The sequence below is a fragment of the Lacerta agilis genome, chromosome 11, assembly GCF_009819535.1.
Source record: "Lacerta agilis isolate rLacAgi1 chromosome 11, rLacAgi1.pri, whole genome shotgun sequence".
Taxonomy (NCBI): domain Eukaryota; kingdom Metazoa; phylum Chordata; class Lepidosauria; order Squamata; family Lacertidae; genus Lacerta; species Lacerta agilis.
The window spans coordinates 11,880,518-11,901,188 of NC_046322.1; the positions used below are offsets into that span (position 1 = coordinate 11,880,518).

At 44.5% G+C, this 20,671-nt stretch overlaps 1 protein-coding gene across 1 annotated transcript in view; it reads left to right on the plus strand.

The window, feature by feature from the left end:
• The window catches only part of DCC (DCC netrin 1 receptor), a 912,686-nt gene that overhangs the window by 653,011 nt on the left and 239,004 nt on the right, over positions 1 to 20,671 (plus strand). The window contains exons 8-9 of the mRNA XM_033163905.1: positions 4,130 to 4,286; positions 14,515 to 14,669. Of these exons, the coding sequence (XP_033019796.1) occupies positions 4,130 to 4,286; positions 14,515 to 14,669 (312 nt within the window). The remainder of the gene's footprint in view (positions 1 to 4,129; positions 4,287 to 14,514; positions 14,670 to 20,671) is intronic.

A 20,671-nucleotide genomic window follows, 5' to 3' on the forward strand; every position in this document is an offset into this window, starting at 1 on the left:
CCCAAAAGAGGCTGAAATATACTCGGAGTCGCGTGTGAATTTCATGCTCTTTATTCAGCTCATAGTAATGAGGAATGCAGTCCCCCCAAAATGTTTGCTTTATATACACTATTTACACAATGGGCCCCACGTGATTGGCTAATTCCGGGATACTCCTGTATGCCAATCAGGTTGCAGATTCACTTCCACCTGGAGCTGGATTGGGTGGTTCCTGAGGACCAATCAGACTGCTGCAATCTCAATCCTATTGTTCTGGGACCAATCAGACTGCTGCAATCTCAATCCTATTGTTCTGGGACCAGTCAGACTGCTGCAATCTCAATCCTATTGTTCTAGGACCAATCAGACTGCTGCATTTTGGATCCTATTCAACTCAGTACATAACAGAGGCAAAGGGGCATCATGAGACTTGCCTCTGGATCTGCAAATGGCACCAGCCATGGAACTCATCTCAGTGGTTGATAATTGGCAACTTCCATGTCTCCCTTCCCCCTCCATGCCAGATGATTTGAAGATTGAACAAAATAACATTTCACAAATTCCTCCTTCAGCACTTAAAAAATGAGGCAAATGCATCAAACCCCCTCATTTTGCCTCTTTTGTTAATTTTCAGGTGCATTTTTTTCCTCATTAATTGATGGAGAATGCTTGGGGGCGGGGGATTCATGAGAAATATTTGGCACAACACTAGGATCCTAAGACTGAGCACAGAAATGGAGTGACTCTGGTTTCGATCCTTGCTGACTGACAAAGGTAGCTGTGTGGGCTTGGGCAAGTCTTGCAAGATTCCTGTGAGGATAAATGAGCTGTAAGCTGTAAAGTGCTTTGCACATTGGAAATGGCTGTAGAGATAATTAACAGTAATGGACCTGGCTGTTAGATTCATTTCCACCTTGTTCAGCCATTAATTCCTGGGCAAAAGTATTCTGGCACATGTTTAAATGACTGTGCAAGGACAAAGCGTTAAGGGAGTGTCCATTGTCTGCAGATTTGTACAATCTATTATGAAAGGCAAATATCCCTGGTTTAGGAAAAAAAAGGAAGAGGAATGAAATGATTGAGCATGCTTGTAAAAAACTTTCATTGATTTAGAAGGAACCTATTGAGAAATATAAAAAATGGTTGTTGCTGTACTTGTCTCTTTTTGTATTGTACTCTGAGTGTAAAAAACATGTTTACTATTCACTGCCATCCGGCTAGCAGCTTGCAAAGGTGAAAGAGGTATGGGCTTTCCCTTCACCAGTAATAGCAAAAAATGTTATGTTGTAAGCACATCACTGTTTGCAGAATTGCAAGAGGATAGGAGGTGGAGATGCATGAAATGGCTTCTGAACTCAGGTTCATTACTGATATCTGGAGCACTTAGAACAGCCAATAGCATTTCAGCCTGATTCCAAAAGAGCAAATTTAAATCCTTTTATTTAAGGCTGCAATCTTTCACAAGCTTACCTGGTAATAAGCTCGACTGAGCTCAGTGGACTTATTTCAATACATGCAGACAGCTGCATAGTAAAGCATGTTGTTGGCTGGTTGGTGAGTTAAGCAAGGCATCACATTGCTACTGATGAAGTTTGGTTGAGTTGATTTAGCTGTTGCTCAGGTATACATCAGAAAGGGCATCGCCAAGGATGTAGGCTGGATTTTGAATCCAAAGGAAGCTGGATTCACACCAACATCAGCATGAGATGTGGGGTCCCTGCTGGCAAAATGCCCTTGCACAGTAGCAACACAGAAAGCTGCCTTATACTGAGTCAGACCATTGGTCCAGACTGGCAGCAGCTCTCCAGGTTTCCAAACAGCCCAAGCCTAGCCCTACCTGAAAATGCCAATGATTGAACCTGGATACTTCTGCAGGCAGAACAGACGCTCTGCCACTGAGCTACTGCAAGAGGGCCAAATTTGACACTGGTAGACCCTCCAACTTGGCTAGTTTATTGGTAATGATGAGAAGCAGTAACAGCAGCATTGCTGCGATCTGTAGAAGATGGGCTTGCACCCATCCACCATTTTCACATTCCCACACTGTCTAATGTAGTATCACTCCAGGGCACTGTAGGAACATTTAAAAGGTCAGCTCCTCATCTGCCTGCCCCTGTGGCACAGCCAACCCAAGTCTGGGAAGACCCAACATAGGTCAGGTATCAGTATGCCCTGCCAGAGCAATGACTGAATTTTTTGTAGCAGTAGATTTGATCGCCTATGGCAGGGATGGGGAACCTCAGAACTGGGGAACAAACGTGGCCCTGAAGACCTTTCTGTGTGGCCCTTGGGACTATACCCCACAGCAGCCTTGCTGAAGTGCTTTTATCAGGTTGGAATGTGTCCTTGAACAGTGATGGTGCCCATTGGTTGCCTGGATAGATATGCCTGTGCATAGAAGACTTTTGATGCTCTATGGCTGCAGTGTAGCATTCTGTCACATCCATTGTTCCTTCCAGGTTTGTCCAATGCTTTGCCCACCATTGGTGTGTGGCCTCCAAAAGCTTTTCCAGGAGGGAATGCCGCCATTGGGACACAAAAGCTTCCCCACCTCTGACCTTTGGCAAGTCCCTTGTAGTTCTTTAACATCAGAGAGTAACCTCTGCCTGTGTGATTGTGTCAGCAGGGGATTAGTTGTTGAATCCTTCTGTTGAATCCTCAGCCCCTCATTTTCTGAACTATCCGTCCCCTGTGAAGTTGAGGGTGTCCAGGTCTTTAGTGTCTGCACATATGGTGCAGCTGTACAGAAATCCTCCGTCTGGTACCCTAAGACTGATTCTCAACTTAATGTCTAATGTCTAATTTCTAATGTCTTAATCATTTGTTTGCAAGTTCTGATTTTAATTCTTGTCTCTTTGCATTGTGGTTGCTTTCCGTATTGTGTTGTGCTTATATTATGTGGTTTGCTGATACTAGTTCATGGTTATACAAAATTGCAACGGCTACCTTCATTGGGCCTTTGACATACTCAGAAAAGCTGATGAAAATTTTCTTTTTAATCATCTAGTTATTAATGGTGGCATCAGGGAGACCTGAGGATGACCTGAGAAGTTTCTAGGCTTGTATGCCTAATAATCCTAGGATTCTCAGGAATCCAGTATTTGGGCCTTATGCCCATGGTATTCCACGTGTATCATTGTGTGTTGCAGAGAACAGTCTTTTGGGAACAGGTGTTTCTAGACACCTAAGGACTCAAGGCACAAGCCCATGGCACAAATTTGCATAATGTTTGCACGTGCAAATTTAAATCTATAGTTGTTGTTGGGAAATCAAAATGGTGGGTGGCTGAGATCCCCTCAGCACTGTGCATTCCAGTGTACACAGCTGCCCTATAAGCAGAAATAAAGTAAGTTTTTGTTTTATTTAAAGAAAGCGGTAAAACTGGAAGGAGATTAATGGCCCACTGCAAAAGACCCCTGGCTCAGACCCCTTGAGGCACCTTCTAACAATGCCCCTGATCTTAGATTCTGGTCAAAATCCAGCACAGAGGCTGTGTACACACTCCTGCTTACTTGGCATGCAGTGCATTCCCACCCTTGGTTTGAGAAGCAGCGTACACATGTGAGCATGCTGCAGTCCATATCCATCCTGTTGTTTCTTATGAAATACTGTATTTTGATGCATCTCTCCCCCCCCCCAAATAGCTATGATCCTAATTGAGAAAAAGAGCAATCTAGTTGTGTTTTAAGCCAGTAATGTGTGCGCAGCCAGTGTTACTGAAGCCCAGTTAATAATTTTGCTGAACTCTCTGTAGGAATGTGAGCTCTGTGAAAAAGGGGGTAGCTTAAACTGTAATTCTAGCCCCACTTACCTGAGAGAAAGCCCCATTGAATTTAGTGGGACTCCCTCCTTAGGACAACACCCTTAAGCTGGGGAAGCCAAGGTGTTTGGTGTTTCTGTTACAAAATTATGTCTCCTTGATGTTTTTTTATTTATAAAAGAAAGGAACTGAATTTTAAAGAGTGGTTTTACTGTTAGTTCTCTTTTTCTTTTCTCTTTTTGTTCCTCCATTCATCTGAATCACACCTGATCCACTTGGTCCTTCTGTTTTCAAAAATGTTAGTTGTGCCTGCTACACTTCTTCCCACTAGCCCCGAAACCCCTGCACCACCAACCTCTCTGACGGATTCCTCTCCTTCCCCTTCTTTAGCTATCCCAAGTTCCAGTATCCTCCCCTCTGCTCCCCGAGATGTGGTCCCTGTTTTGGTCTCCAGTCGATTTGTCCGTCTCAGCTGGCGCCCACCTGCGGAGGCAAAAGGGAACATTCAGACATATGCAGTCTACTTCTCCAGGGAAAGCATCAACAGGTAGGTCCCAATGCTGGACACCAACTTGGATAGCATGTGTAGCTTATGCCTGTGTATCCTGAGGAATTCTGCTCCTAGAAGGATCTAAATTCTGCGACCTGCATAAATTAAGATCTTCATGGTGTTGCAAGATTTGTTTTGCTTTTCCTAGTCATGGAACATATCAAGCAGCTTTATAGTGAATCAGATCGCCCAACCTGCTAGTCAAATATTCAAGTAGATAGCATACTGATGATGATGATGACAGCGATAATGATAATGATGTATTATTTAAACCCTGCTCATCTGGCTGGGTTTCCCAAGCCACTCTGGGCGATTCCCAACAGAATGTTAAAACCATGATAGAACATCAAACATTAAAAAACTTCCCTAAACAAGGCTGCTTTCAGATGTCTTCTAAAAGTATTGCCTTATTAAAAAGCTTAATCCTCCTCAAAACAAAGCAAATACATGCTAGTATCAAGGGGAGTATGAGTGATAATTTAATGAGATATTAGCCTGGTTTGAATATAGCCATGGGTCATTCAACAAACAAACCACACCTTGTCCCACAGATGACCTTTCACTTATAGATTCCTGCAGAAAAACACCCAAACCCGTACCACCAAATTCCCAGGAAACAATAGAATTGTAAAGTTGAATCCCAAAGGGCATCTAGCCCACCCCCTGCAATGCAGGATTCTCAACTAAAGCATTCACAACAGATGGCAACACAACCTATGAAACCCATGTATAATTCTCATAATTAGTAAGCCAGCCCGGCAGGTATATTGGTCCCCATACTCCCAACTGAATCACACCCTTTCTGCTAATGAAGACAATTGTTTTATGGATCACAGAAGTTATTGATTACAACAAGGAAGTCCAACTCCCAAGAGACTGCGATCAACTCACAGAATAAAAAACTGGAAGTGGTCTACCCATTTTTTAGGGGTGCAGGTCAAACTTTTTAGGGAGCCATGTCTAAGTTGTTGACCTTTTTTAGAGGTGCAAGTAAGGTTGTTGACCTTTTTATAGGGAGGCAAGTCTAAATTGTCAAGCTGTTTTAGGGGGAGCAAGTCGAAACGGCTGAACTCTTTTTTGACGTGGTCAAGTCAAACTTGTTGAGCTTTTCTTAGGGGGACACAGCAAATACCTCTGTTGCTTTTGGGGGGCAGCAACAAAAGTCTATAAACAATAATTCAACCCACCAGCGGAAACTCCGTCTTCCATTCTTGAAATCGTTCACAGATAAAGGAAAGAGGGAGGGGGCAGGGCCAAATGTTCCTTTTCACCCGCGGACAAAAATGAGCCCGTGATTGACCGTGATCAACTTCTAACAACTGGGGGACGACCTGTCAATCACGGTCGACCCGTTGGACATTCCTGGATTACAACATTAGAAGAACCAACTGATGCAACTGAATACAGAAGGAGCTCATCTGTAGCTCTGTCTCACTTTCCATTTTGTCTCCTATTGAAATAATGGCATCCTTAAGGTGATTTTAAGAGCATGAGTGCCTGGCATTTCCCCCCCTCGAAGAAGGGATTTTTATTTCTGGTTGCTTTTTAGATGTGGTGCCATGTGATGCTTCTTCCTCCACATTTCATAAAATCATAGGTTGGAAGAGACCACAAGGGCCATCCAGTCCAACCCCCTGCCAAGCAGGAAACACCATCAAAGCATTCCTGACAGATGGCTGTCAGGCCTCTGCTTAAAGACCTCCAAAGAAGGAGACTCCACCACACTCCTTGGCAGCAAATTCCACTGTCGAACAGCTCTTACTGTCAGGAAGTTCTTCCTAATGTGGAAAGGGGGGGGGGAGGAATGACAGTCTTTAAGGCCTGTGGACATGGAGTGGAGGCGGGGTTTGGCACTTGCGCTGCTGTGATTGGATAGTGGAGGATGGCTGAGGTAGGAAATGTGTGGTGGCTGAAGGTGGCAGTTCAGGTGCCAGCTTTTTGGTAACTGGCTGTGGGGAAATGGTAGTGGTGTATGGGGCTGACACTGATGGGATTCTGGTGCTTGCTGGCAGGAGGAAATGGGAGCTTGCAGATTGGTGACGGAGGCCAGAAAGATAGTGGAGGGGTCAAATGCCAGTTGGAGATCATTCGGGTCATGTGTAGGATACAACTTTTGACCCCCAGTTAAGTCAAGAGTAACTCCTCCGCCATCTTATTTCCTTTCTTCAATTTTATTTCCAAGCTGGAAACTCACTGACTGGAGTTAGTAATAACTTTCTGTAACAAAATAGAAAATTCTTTTCAGTAGCACCTTAGAGACCAACTGTGTTTGTTCTTGGTATGAGCTTTCGTGTGCATGCACACTTCCTCAGATATCTGAGGAAGTATGCATGCACACGAAAGCTCATACCAAGTACAAACACAGTTGGTCTCTAAGGTGCTACTGAAAAGAATTTTCTATTTTGTTTCGACTATGGCAGACCAACACGGCTACCCACCTGTAACTGGAACTTTCTGTAAGATGGGGAAGGAAGGAAATAATAGTTGAACGATGCTGGGGGGTGGGGCTGTAGGAAACGTAGTCACACATGTTTAGTTGTATGTCACTGTACTTCCACAGTTGTGATGTAGCACTATGACAGCGGCACAATAAGAAATAATGGGTGATGGCAGGGGTAGAGGTATATCTTAATCTACGATTCCCCCCAAGTCATCTTGCACTTCTCCCATGCCAGCAACTTCTTTTTCATTCATTTCTGCATCCTCTCCTTCTCTTGCCTGAACTATTAAGCTTGCCTTTCCCCTGCACGTTCCTTGATGTTCCCTGTAACTTTTAGCTCCAGTACAGTATTTGTGCCTACATTAGTACAGCAACCAGTATCCCTCCACAGTGTTGAAATAAGAAGCTCCAGTTTTGAGTACTGGTGTTTTGTTATTTAATTGTACCTAAACCCCAGCTTTTTAACTGTGCAATTTTGCAGGATAACTTTCAGAGTAGGTATTAATGTTTTCATCATGCATCATCATATGCAGTTAGAGTGCTGGATTAGATCTTGAGTCCAAACCCCTATTCAGCCATGAAGCTCACTGCCTGCCCTTGAGCCAGTCCCTTTCCCTCAGCCTAGCCTACTTCACAAAGTTGTTGTGATGATAGCCAAGCATTGCTATGTAGTCATATTTCTCTATATCTCAATTACTCTTGCTATTACATTTATCCCCTTATCATTGGAGTGGGGGGGGGCTCTGAAGCCTCTTTTCCTTAGCAAAACCTTTGGAAAGTACACAATGCCCAAAGTGGTTTTTATTTTGCTTTGCTTTTTTGTCATCAAAGTGTGAAATGCATGTATTTTCTCCCAACAACTACATTTTAATTAAAGTTGGCATTTCTGGAACTAGTCCTGGAGGCAAGATGATGTTATTTGTGGGTCCTTGAAATTGCTGTACCATTGCTGTACCATAGGAACAGGAAGATGCAGTGCAGCCTAAATGGGAGGGTTAGAAATGTTGTTGACATCTTTGGTAAACTGGAGTTGAGCAGTCAGAGATTACCTTCACTCTGAAGCATTAGAATAATAGAATCCTAGAGTTGGAAGAGACCACAAGGGCCATCCAGTTCAACCCCCTGCCAAGCAGGAAACACCATCAAAGCATTCCTGACAGATGGCTGTCAAGCCTCCGCTTAAAGACCTCCAAAGAAGGAGACTCCACCACACTCCTTGGCAGCAAATTCCACTGTCGAACAGCTCTTACTGTCAGGAAGTTCTTCCTAATGTTTAGGTGGAATCTTCTTTCTTGTAGTTTGAATCCATTGCCCCGTGTCTGCTTCTCTGGAGCAGCAGAAAACAACCTTTCTCCCTCCTCTATATGACATCCTTTGATATATTTGAACATGGCTATCATATCACCCCTTAACCTTCTCTTCTCCAGGCTAAACATACTCAGCTCCCTAAGCCGTTGCAGGAGGAGGTAGACAGTTTTGTTTTTAGCATGGTTGCATATGTTGACAATATGCAAGTAAAGCAGGTTGGATGTTGAGGCTCTAAAATGCATAAGAGATGTGGGTCACTTGCCCCCCCCATCAGCTTCCCCCTTGGGATTTCAAGAAGAAGAAGAAGAAGAGTTTGGATTTGATATCCCGCTTTTTACTACCCGAAGGAGTCTCAAAGCGGCTAACATTCTCCTTTCCCTTCCTCCCCCACAACAAACACTCTGTGAGGTGAGTGGGGCTGAGAGACTTCAGAGAAGTGTGACTAGCCCAAGGTCACCCAGCAGCTGCATGTGGAGGAGTGCAGACACGAACCCGGTTCCCCAGATTACAAGTCTGCCGCTCTTAACCACTACACCAAACTGGCTCCCAACACCAAACTGGCTCCCACCAAACTGGCTCAAGCATTCAAATCAAATACTTTAAAGCTCCTTTCCCCCAAAATTTGTCTTTCTCTTTGAGTGTTTGATTGGGACACTCAGCCAAACATGGAGCTCTCAGCTGCACCACAATACAATCAAATAACAATTTAAACTATACAAATATACTGCGGTCTTTATTTTAGAAACGTTACCCAGAAACATGAAAAAAGAAAAATCCACCATCCATCCAACACAAAAATGAACACCTAATAGCCATTAAAAGCCAGGCATTCATGTCGCACAAATGCCCAGGAAAGTAAATGGGTATTTCTTAACTTTTGGGCACCAGGCATCCCTGTTATCCTCCATCTCCAAGCTAACAAAATGCATTGCAAAGGGCTGCCACTGTAAAGGGTCCCATGGAGATATAGTGATGCAATGCTACAAACAAATGAAGCAGATGGGAAGCAGAGAGTTAAGGACTGGGGATGCAATGAGAAGGCAATGATTTACGGGCTCAGCAAGTCAGGAAGGTTAGGGAACAGACTCCCCCATAAGAGGTGAAACAAGATCTGGTTTGGCTTGCAACAGAGCTTCTAGTACAGCAAGTTTTTTAGTTTGTAGGGAAATCGTCATAAAAGGGGGGGGGCACCAAGAGCCCTGTGTCAAGCATAACATCTAGTTCTGCTTCTAGCAACAAGTTGTGTCAATTTGCCCATGCATACCCTTGCTTTGCGCACATGTGCACATAACAAGCACACATACATAGGTAGTGACTGTCATGAAACAGAAGATAGAGGTCCATTGAAAAATAGTGTTTGCCCCTTACCAAGTCTGCTACTGTAAAGAATATCATCTATTTTTGCCAGTGGGGTGGCACTGGGCTTAAAATGCCACTTTTAATTTAAAAAAGAAAGAAAAAGAAAACCCATTTTAAAACTTCCATTGTGGCGAGAACTGCCTCCGGTCCTGTGAACTTTTAGGCTTCCAGTGTGTGAACAAAATAAATGTAGTTTCCTTTAAGTGCTCGGGTAGAACACTGAGTCATTTATTGTTTATACATTATTTTTACAGAAGAGCTATTTTTCTCTTTACAATAACAGCAGATCTGACATTAACCTGAGGCATGCACAGAAATTGTCAGACAAATTACTGTAACTCCAGAGTCCTGAACGATTCCTGGTGTTGGAGAATAACAGTAATTTTGCTTGACAATTGACAGTTCTCGTAATGCCAGAACTGCATATAGAACCGTTCTGCAGCACATCTTCAGCTAATGCATGGCCTTATATTGTAACCGTCCTGTGACATCACACTCAAAGGTTTGACCAGCCTTTGCCAGTGTGTTTTGGACTACAACTCCCAATGAGACAGACCAGCGCAGCTGTTTTGTAGTCCACAACATCTGTAGGGCACCTGGTTGTGGAAAGCTGAGTTAGACCAGAACGGTGTTCTGGGGCATCCTCAAAGCTTTCCCAGATGCTCCTCAATAAGAAGCTTAGCAGATGAAAATGGTGGACGAGCTTTCCTTTAAAGTCTGCTTTTTATTGCTCTGCTAGGTGGAAGGAAGACTGTAGCTTGGTGATAGATCACATGAGTCACATGAAAAAGGTCCCACAAATCAGAATAGACAATTCTGGACTTGCTGAAAATTTGTTCTGGACTTGGAGACTGACTGGCCCAAAATTACCCAGTGAGCTTCTTGACTGAGTGGGGTTTTGAACCCTGGTCTCTCAGGTCATCATCCTCTACTCTAACCACTATGCTGGCTCTTTCACAATTGTCTCCAAGATTGCAAAATAGTCTTTCGGTGGATACAAGTTACTGTGCCCAAATCAGTGACATGAATCCAACTGGTGTTGGATTCACTGTAGCCAATACAAACAAATCAAATCTGTGTTCCATCACCCTATTATCTGCACTGGTGAATAGGCAATACATTTCCTGTAAATTGACCAATGCCTGTGCCCTTTAGGACGATGGGGAAAGATGTTTACTGCAAGCCTGGTCTGTAAGATAACAATTGAATGCATAGTGGAAACAAACTCTCTTTGCTACATGTACAGTAGCATGAATCACAGGGGCTAATTAGGCATGCCTGAGGAATTTTTATCTTTGGGAATTCTGATATGAATGGACCCTGATCTGCACCTGCTTGCTGGTTGGTGAGAATCCATAGCTAATGTTCAGATTTCACACTCCTCCAAATGTTGTGATGGGTTTTTCCATTCAAAACGTCTCAAGATGCAGTTAAAAGTAGGCTTTGAAATCCATACTGTAAGAGAAAATACATTCAAAAATGTGTGCTTAAATACTATTCGAATGCAATTTTTGTCCACTGCAGATCAATGCAGAAATGGGACAGACCTAAAATAGACTAAACCCTAGGACTGTCCATTTGTGTTACTTAACAGGGTAACATATCACCCCAAAGAGCAGGTCCCTGCTATAAGGAGTTTCTAGTAAAATTTTGACTGAGGTAGTAAGGAGACCACAAAATGAAGGGGAGAGCAAAAGTCTTAAAAATATAGAAAAGGAAGGAATTGGAAAAGCAAAGGCAAATGCTTACTGACTTGATTACAGAGTTGTCACGCATAGCCAACCCCTCCTCCCTTTACACCTCACGCAAACCTCACCTATTCCCTCCCAGCTCAGACAATGCCCTTCTCCTCCCAGCCTGCCCAAATCCCCTTCCCTCCCAGTTCATTTTAAGCCCCTCCCTTCTCACCAGAGCTGTCAACCTTCCTTTTTTGCATTAGGAAACGGGTATCATAGCTGTCAACTTTCCCTTTTTTTGCAATGGAAAATGGCGCTGGAATAAGGGAATTTCCCGCAAAAAAGGGAAAGTTGACAGCTATGCCTTCTCCTCCCAGCTCACCCAAGCCCCTCCCCTCACAGCTCATGCCAAACCCCTCCCCTTCTCCTCACAGCTCACCCAAGCCCCTCCCCTCACAGCTCATGCCAAACCCCTCCCCTTCTCCTCACAGCTCACCCAAGCTCCTCCCCTCACAGCTCACCTCAACCCCAACCATTTCCTGTTGCATTTAACGGCGTGTCGGGAGAGGCATTTTTAAGGGAGAGGTTACATAGGTCACATGTTCACACTTCCTCCCCTTGTCGAAGCCAGTGTGCCTTAGGTTGTGTGTGCATCAGGGTTCATCTCCCTATGTCAGATGTCAGGAATCTTTTACCCATAATAGCTATTAGTCCTGAATAGATGACCCTTGGGTTCTTTTCCAGCCTTTCACTTCTTTGGTTTTATAGTAATTTACATACTTTTATTGTTATTAATTTTTGTCAAGGTAGTCTGAAGCAACAGGTGAGAAAGGACCTTTGGTCCGTTTTCGTGGTATTAAGTACTGTGCAGTCAGAGACATTACCATGATTCTTCCACCTTGAAGCAACTAATTAGGTGTTTAATAGATTGCAGAAGTATTGGTGGCCCACCTACCAAGTGTGCAAAAATGCTGCAATTAGATTTTTTGACACCGCAATGCACTTATAAGTCACTCTACGTTCATTTCAGCAAATTACCCTCGGAGGGTTCCATGTTTTGTAAGTGAATGAGTCATATTTGAAACTACCTTTTATTTTGCATTTCAGCATTTCGGAGCAATTCTCTCTGTGTGTGTTTTAATGAATTGCTTCTCAAGAGCTCCTAGATGCCGTCGTGTTTTCCAATATAGTTTCATTATTAATTTTTATACTAAAACCCCTTTTCGTGTGTGTGATTGTGTGTCGCCAGAATTTCGAAAGGTTCTCAAAGGCAAACTATTGCATTTTCCTCTTCTGCGGCACAATAACTCCCATTAAGTCTACACCATAGTATGCTCTACCCAAAGAAGAATGCCAGAAGAAAGATGGGTCAGCAATGTCTCATGGTTGGGGGGTTTGAGCCCCAAGTTGGGCAAAAGATTCCTGCATTGCAGCACGTTGGACTAGATAACACCTGCGGTCACTTCCAACTCTATGATTCTATGACCAGTTGGATCTGTGTACAGCTCTCCCAGGTGGTCAACATTTGAACTGCAGGTGGCAGTTTCTCAGTGAAATAACTTCAAGTTCTGGACTGACTCTGCCTACTCAGGTTGACCATTAGATCCCCCAGAACACGAAGGAATAGAAGAGGATCTTCCTGTTCCAGTTGAACTTTGGCTGAGCAACAGGATGTTTCAGAGGTCTGGTGTGCTATTGCATCTTTTGGTTGTGAATTTCCCCTGATCTTGCCGCCTGAAGGTTCTAGTCCAGGCATAGGCAAACTCCGGCCCTCCAAATGTTTGGGACTACAATTCCCATCATCCCTAGCTACCAGGACCAGTGGTCAGGGATGATGGGAATTGTAGTCCCAAACATCTGGAGGGCCAGAGTTGGCCTATGCCTGTTCTAGTCTCATAGGACCAGCTGCTGCAGATGTTCTCAGAGGAATGGCCATAGTTCAGTGGCAGAGTGTCTGCTTTCCATGCATAAGGTCCAAGGTTCAATCCCTGCCACCTCCAAACAGAGCTAGGAATGTCCTCATCTCTGAAACCCAGGAAAGCTGCTGCCAGCCAGTGTGGGCAGTACTGAGGCAGATGGACCATTGGTCTGACTTAGTTTAAGGCAGTTTCCTGTGCTCCATTTGGAGCACGCGGTGGCTAAATAGTCCCCATTCACTGGCTCTACACTACAGCAAAATCACTTAGACTGTCTAAAGCAGCATTATTTGATAACCAAAATCCTCCACAGACACATTTTTTTTAGTAGGCACATAGGATAATGGTCAAAGAAATGAAGCCAGTTTTGCTTTGATTTGGTGCTTTATTAACATCAGATTTGGGGTTTTCCTGTTTCAGGTCCATGGGAACTGTCTTGAGCAAAGAGGGCTGTGGATTAGGAGAATTAGTATTGAAAACTGAGCCCCTTTGCTTTTGAAGATGCCCATCTCGATCTGTTATTTAATACTCTGTGATGGTTAGAGCTCTGAGACCATTACCCGTTCTCTCCTCAGGCAAATTTGAAACATTTAATCTTTTTGCTATGCTACATTTCTTATTTAATGTTGTTCATGCCACAAAAGCCCTCAAACAGCACGCTAAAGAAAGGTCGCGAAAGATGGGGGGGGGGGTGAACAAAGAAAATTACCAATTTCTGCCCACCCAAAATGAAAGATGAGCTAGTCCCAGGCCAGTAATTGGTGGTCTATTACATGAAAGAATATTAAATCCTTATTTCCTTGGGGCTCTTTGTTTTTAACAAACAACATTCACTGAAGGAACATGTGGGGGAAAGGGTTAACTCCTTCACCACTGAAAATCACTCCTGAGAGCAGCTGCAAGTCAGAGCAGACAATATCAGCTAACAGTCTGACTTAGTAGTGAGGAAATCTATGTTGTTCTTTTCATGCTAGGTGGGCAAATTTGTGAGAAAGAAATTTCAGGGGAGTGAGTGGGTTGGGTCAACTTGCAGATGAAGAGATAGAGGTTAGCTATTTATTAAAATTTAAAAGAAGCCTCTCCAGGCATGTTCAGGATCTAGTCCAGGAAGAGGAATGCAGGTGGATCAAAGTCAGAAGGCTACTGAGATGGATGGGCTTGCCAGCCACTTTTTGCAGCTGGAGAGGCTTATTTAAAGCAAAGATAGGCAACCTCGGGACAGTGAGATGAATTTGACCCTCTGAGCCTCTCTGTCTGGTTCTGAGCCTCTTCTCTGGCCATGCTTGGTCTCCCCAGCATGACTTACATTGTAGAAAGGGTAAGTAAAATGAAATAACAGCAACCCACCGTCCACAGTTTCTTAGAAACAACATTATATTCATTAAGCTGTTTGCTGCTTATTCAGCAGCATTGCCTCGTCGTTTTCACATTATCGAGCACTTCTGTGAATCCAACTAGAAATATGTGACTGGAAGTATTTCATCCTGACGTTTCCCTTCCCCCCTTGTGCTGCTGTTTTTGGTTAGGGAGCGGGCTCTGAACACATCACAGCCTGGGATGCTCCAGCTTACCGTGGGGAATCTGAAACCAGAAGAGACCTACGCCTTCCGAGTGGTAGCGTACAATGAATGGGGACCAGGAGAAAGCTCACAGCCCATCAAGGTGGCCACACAACCCGAATGTAAGTATCCTGATTTGTTGGCAGCCATTTGTGTTTTCACATTTCCACAGCCGACTTTTATATGCACTCTCCAAAATGTCTACGAAATGATTTCTCATCACGGAATGGGATGGACAGCGTTAGAATTCTCCCCTTGTTTTCTGTGGCTGCCACCCCCTCTGATTCTGGACCAGGTTTGTGTTAAGGAATGCACACGTTAATTTCATTTGCATGTTCATAATGTTTGTTGTGTTTCATTTAGAGCAGAACAGGGATTTGTCTTGGGGTTTTAAATGAAGGGCTAAGATGTAAGTTGGGGACCAATCAACTGGCCAGAAACTTTCCTTAAAAAAATCATTGGGGTAAAATTCATGGGATGTTTGTGAGGAAGCGGTGTGGGAAAGTTGTGAGGTGTAGTAAGATCATTGATCGCCCTTTCCTTATCACAAGGAGCTAAACAGATGCTGCAGTTAAATTTTAAAGGCATTGGTTGCATAATGTGTGCCATCTGTGTAGATGATGCTTTTCATCAGCCTTTGGCAACCTGGTGCCCTTCAAGTGTTTTGGTCTAAAACTTCCACCTGTTCCAGCCAACACATGAAAGCTGTTGTCCAAAACATCTGGAGGGCACCAGGTTGGCAAGGGCTATTTTTCCAAGTCCCATCTCACATTCTCCTTTCTGTAGCTGATCATTGCTGACTTGGAAACCTTTTCCTAATGGGTTACTTGAATTGGGAGATCCATGTGCATGCATGATTTTGTGTGTGTGTGTGTGTGGGAGGGGGGAAGTGCCTCTTCCTTCCTCCTTTCACAATAGAGATATGTATAAAGCAATGAAGGGGTAGATTGTTGTTGTTTAGTCATTTAGTCATGTCTGACTCTTCGTGACCCCATGGACCAGAGTATGCCAGGCACTCCTGTCTTCCACTGTCTCCCACAGTTTGGTCAGACTCATGTTGGTAGCTTCGAGAACAATGTCCAACCATCTCGTCCTTTGTCATCCCCTTCTCCTTGTGCCCTCCATCTTTCCCAACATTGAGGTCTTTTCCAGGGAGTCTTCTCTTCTCATGAGGTGGCCAAAGTATTGGAGCCTTAGTTTCAGGATCTGTCCTTCCAGTGAGCACTCAGGGCTGATTTCCTTCAGAATGGATAAGTTTGATCTTCTTGCAGCCCATGGGACTCTCAAGAGTCTCCTCCAGCACCAGAATTCAAAAGCATCAATTATTTGGTGATCAGTCTTCTTTATGGTCCAGCTCTCACTTCCATACATCACTACTGGGAAAACCATAGCTTTAACTATACGGACCTTTGTTGGCAAGGTGATGTCTCTGCTTTTTAAGATGCTGTCTAAGTTTGTCATTGCTTTTCTCCCAAGAAGCAGGCGTCTTCTAATTTCATGACTGCTGTCACCATCTGCAGTGATCATGGAACCCAAGAAAGTAAAATCTCTCACTGCCTCAATTTCTTCCCCTTCTATTTGCCAGGAGGTGATGGAACCAGTGGGGTAGATTGGGTATCTGTATAGAAATGGATAGGAAAACTGTTTTGGGGGTATGGGAGCTCTTCTGCGCACTTCAGAGCAGCCATGCCTAGAGGAGACACGTGAATTGGGTCAGTTCAATGAAGAATGCAGAACTAACGAAATGCTTGAGCAACTTTACTGGCCTCACATTGCGCCTGACAAAGCCACAGTGTAGGGATGAAGAGAAAAGGAGGTTTTGCATTATTCTCCCTCCAGAGACTCCAAGGCAGAGAGAGGAAGGACCATCTGATTGCATTTGCCTGGCCCACTATATACAGTATATATCCGTGACGACATTCACATGCTACATTTGAAGCACTATGGTACCACTTTAACGGTCATGGTATTCCCCAAAGAATTTTCGGAGCTGTCGTTTAACATGGTGCTGAGAGTTGTTAGGAGAATCAACCCCCTTCCCCTCACAGAGCTACAATTCCCAGAGTCTGCTGTGAAAATGGATTGATTGTTAAGTCACCCTGGAAGAATACTATGGGAGAAGCCACTGCTGTTTAAAGTGGTACCATGGTGCTTTCAATGTATGGGGTGAATGTGGCTCTAGTTGCAACACCCTGGAAACATTTTGTTTAAACCGCTGTTAATTTTGGGCAGGGAGGGGCTCCCCACCCCTTGCGACAAAATAATCTCCGCTCTATCAAACATCCTTCATTCTGTGCATAATCCACCATCTTTGGCCTCTGCCCTTTCCTGACGTAATCAGCGTGCATTTCCAATTGAATGCCAAGGTTCTTTGTATAATTTTGAAATACCAAAAGTGTGATGCAAATTATCCCAGTTGAGGATTAATAGCTGATGGAGAAGAGCATCCAAAACACACACCCCGTACTCTTTCTTTCTAACAGAATAAAATGTGTGCAATCTCTCCAGCTGTAATCAGTTTAAAAGATCAGTACAAGTTCCAGCTCTTCAAATAATTATTCTGACTAGAAGGACTAGATTTATATGAAGGGTGGCATGTGTGTGTGTGTGTGTGTGTGCTGCTGGATTAAGTCTTCCCATTTCTTTTATTTATTTAGCTGAAGCCTGCCCCCTTTCCCTTCCACTCACTCTCACGCTGTATAATTCTACTACCATATTATCAATCAGGATAGAAATCTCTTGCTGCTTTAAGATTATCTCATCTTTTTCACCCTGCATGAGGATCATATGCGAGCTATAGCTGTGGTTCTTCTAAGAGGCTGCAAGAGGTTGCCAGAGAACAGAGGGCACCAGTTTCTATCTTCTATAGTTGCGGGTACCAATTTGAATTTCTAAGGCAGCTTGCCTGGACACAGGACAGCTCCAGTGGGGCCTGATATGAAAGCTTTGAGGGAAATAATCTCTGCAGGGAGAAAGTGGCAACAGAAGCCTAAGGTAGGCTGATCAAGCCTGGAGTGCAATAGGTTCTTCTGCCATGAGGCAGCTGACTGGCTGGTGAAAGGACCCTCACTTTATTTTGTAGTCTTTGCTTTCTGCCAGGATGAGGAGATCGAGGGACTAGAGGGGAGTCAGAGGATGGAGTCAGATCTATGCCCTCTGACCAGGAGGACACACCACTCAAATGTCCCGAATTAAGCAGGACATTACAGATTAACAAAAGCTTCCCCGGCTTCCATTGGAAGTACGTGATGTCCTGCTTTTGCCGCCTTGTCTCTGCCTGCTCCTCCTACTCTGCTGCGGCCTCTGTAATAAGCTCCACTGCCATAACGGCTGACCACTGCCGCTGCCATATTCCTGGAAGTGGGCACAGCACAACCAGAAGCACACCACTTCCAGTGGTCAGTAGCTTAATAATAATAATAATAATAATAATAATAATAATAATAATAATAGACGCAGGTGGCGCTGTGATCTAAACCACTGAGCCTCTTGGGCTTGCTGATCAGAAGGTCGGCAGTTCGAATCCCTGAGACTGGGTGAGCTCCCGTTGCAAGGTCCCAGCTCCTGTCAACCTAGCAGTTTGGAAGCACACCCAAAAAGTGCAAGTAGATAAATAGGTACCGCTCTGGAGGGAAGGTAAACAGCATTTCCATGAGCTGCTGCTCTGGTTTCAGTGTTCTGTTCTGCCAGAAGTGGCTTAGTCATGCTGGTCACAAGAGCTGGAAAAACTGTCTGCGGACAAACAGCAGCTCCCTCGGCCTGAAAAGTGAAATGAGCGCCACAACCCCAAAGTTGTCTGCGACTGGACTTAACTGTCAGGGGTCATTTATCTTTAACAACAACAACAAAACAACAAAACAACAACAATACAGTGGTGCCCAGCTAGACGAAAATAATTTGTTCTACGAATTTTTTCGTTTAGCGGTTTTTTCGTCTAGCAAAGCGGCAATGACAGCCGCGCTCCACTAAACGGAAAAAAAAGACGAAAATTTTTCGTCTTGCGAAGCAGCCCCATTGACTTTTTCGTCTTGCGGGGCAGCTTCCGCTAGATGAATGCCGTTCGTCTAGCGAGTTTATCGTCTAGCGAGGCATTCGTCTAGTGGGACACCACTGTAGAATATTAAAAACACAATAAAACATCAAACATTAAAAACTTCCCTAAACAGGGCTGCCTTCAGATGTCTTCTAAAAGTCGGATAATTTTTTATTTCCTTGACATCTGATGGGAGGGCGTTCCACAGGGTGGGTGCCACTACCAAGAAGGCTCTCCGCCTGGTTCCCTGTAACCTCTCTTCTCGCAGTGAGGGAACTGCCACAAGGCCCGTGGTGCTGTACTTCAGTGCCTGAGCTCAACGATGGGGGTGGAGATGCTCCTTCAGGTGTACTGGGCTGAAGAGTGTTCAGATATTCTGCTTTCCTGTCCCAAAATGTTGGGTGGTTTGGGAGGACCCTAAATAAAGTCCTGGTGGCCTTTTCCCTAAGGATGCAGCCTGAACATTGTACACTGTGAAGCCCTTCCCCACAACCCAGGTTATAGGTCACAACACCTATGAAATATTTGAGGGGGCCACCCCCCCCCCAAGGTTGATGGGCATTGCCGTTCAAATGGTGTCCGTGTGCCATGTCTTGTGATTGATTATGCAGGGTGGGGCTTACCTCCCTCCTCCAATATTTTATTCAACTTGGCACCACAGCACCCCAGTATTATTTTCTGAGCATCGGGAATAGGGAAACAATAAGCAGTGTGTGTGTGTGTGTGTGTGTGTGTGTGTGTGTGTGCTTTGTGAGAGTGCTTAGCTTTTTTGTGAGCATTTGATTGGAATGCCCACAAGTTTTCATTTGGGGGTGAGCAGTCCTTTCGGAAAGGCTTTCCCAGAAACTGGGAGAGACCACTCAGTGGCGTAGCAATAGGGGGGCGGTGGGGGTGATGCGCTCTCAGTGCCACGTCTCCAGGGGTAACATGGCATGCGGTTTGCCACCTCCGGCAGTCCAGCGGCAGTCCAGCTGCATCTAGAGGATCCTCTGTTTGTGGCTGCAGCCGCGAGCAGAGGATCCCGGCACCATCCATACCAGCAACCCGCTATGTACAGCACATGTGCGGCATCGCTATGTACAACTCATGCATCGTATGTAGTGGCACTGCACATACGTGCTACATAGGGATGCCCCGCCCCAGGTGCAGGTCACGTTTGCCACTCCGGGTGCCCAAGCGGCTTCCTACGATGCTGAGATCACTGGAGGGGATTGCAGCCCCTTACTCCAACCAAGGTTTATATTTGCTTATCATTTCTCAGTGCTCAAGGGTAATTTTCCCTAAGGGGTAGAACAAGGAGCTAAAATGAGAAACAGATTTGTATATATGAACAATGGACAAAGAAAGGAAGGCAGAACCTCTGCTATGCCTGCCTGCTGGGGATCTTTTAGAATCTGGCTTTACCCTTGACTACTTTTCACAGGAAGAAAGTAATGTGCAGCTGGAATCTCAGAAAGGAGAGGAAGGCAAGCAGTTTGAAGGTACCGACACAAGAAGTGCCAAAGGAGGCTTAGGACTTAACTTGTAGGGCTTCAGTTTCTGCTGCAATTCGACAGGTGACCTTAAGGTCAGCCACATAGATTGCAACATAAAAAGGGGGGGAGCTTTGCTTAGCGGATCAAATAAATCAGAGGGGCTAAGTAAAACTGACAGCCTTTTAATTCACTCTTTGAATCTGCAGTTTATTGTCGGATTTATCAGCACAATGTGTATTGCTAAAATAAATAAACCCATCTCCCTGTGATAGACAGATGCCAGCAAGATAATCCCATCACCTGCACTTTGTCAATACATACTTGCCAGTCAGCCTGGAATTAAAAATTGCAGTTAATCATGCCATACTGGTCCCCCTCCCCCCCCCCCCCGAGAATGCCTTAAGAAGAAGGAAAATCACGCACACCCAATCCAAGCTGCCTGGAAGACAGTATTGCATAGATCGATACAATCAAGCTACTTTTGGCTCAGAACTCTTGACAGGATGAAAAGGAAATGAGCATAACTTTTAATTCAAAACACAGGCCTTGGTTATTTTCAGTCAGGCTTTAAATCTTCTTTTTATTTATCCTGTATCAATCAGAATGGGGAAAGGCT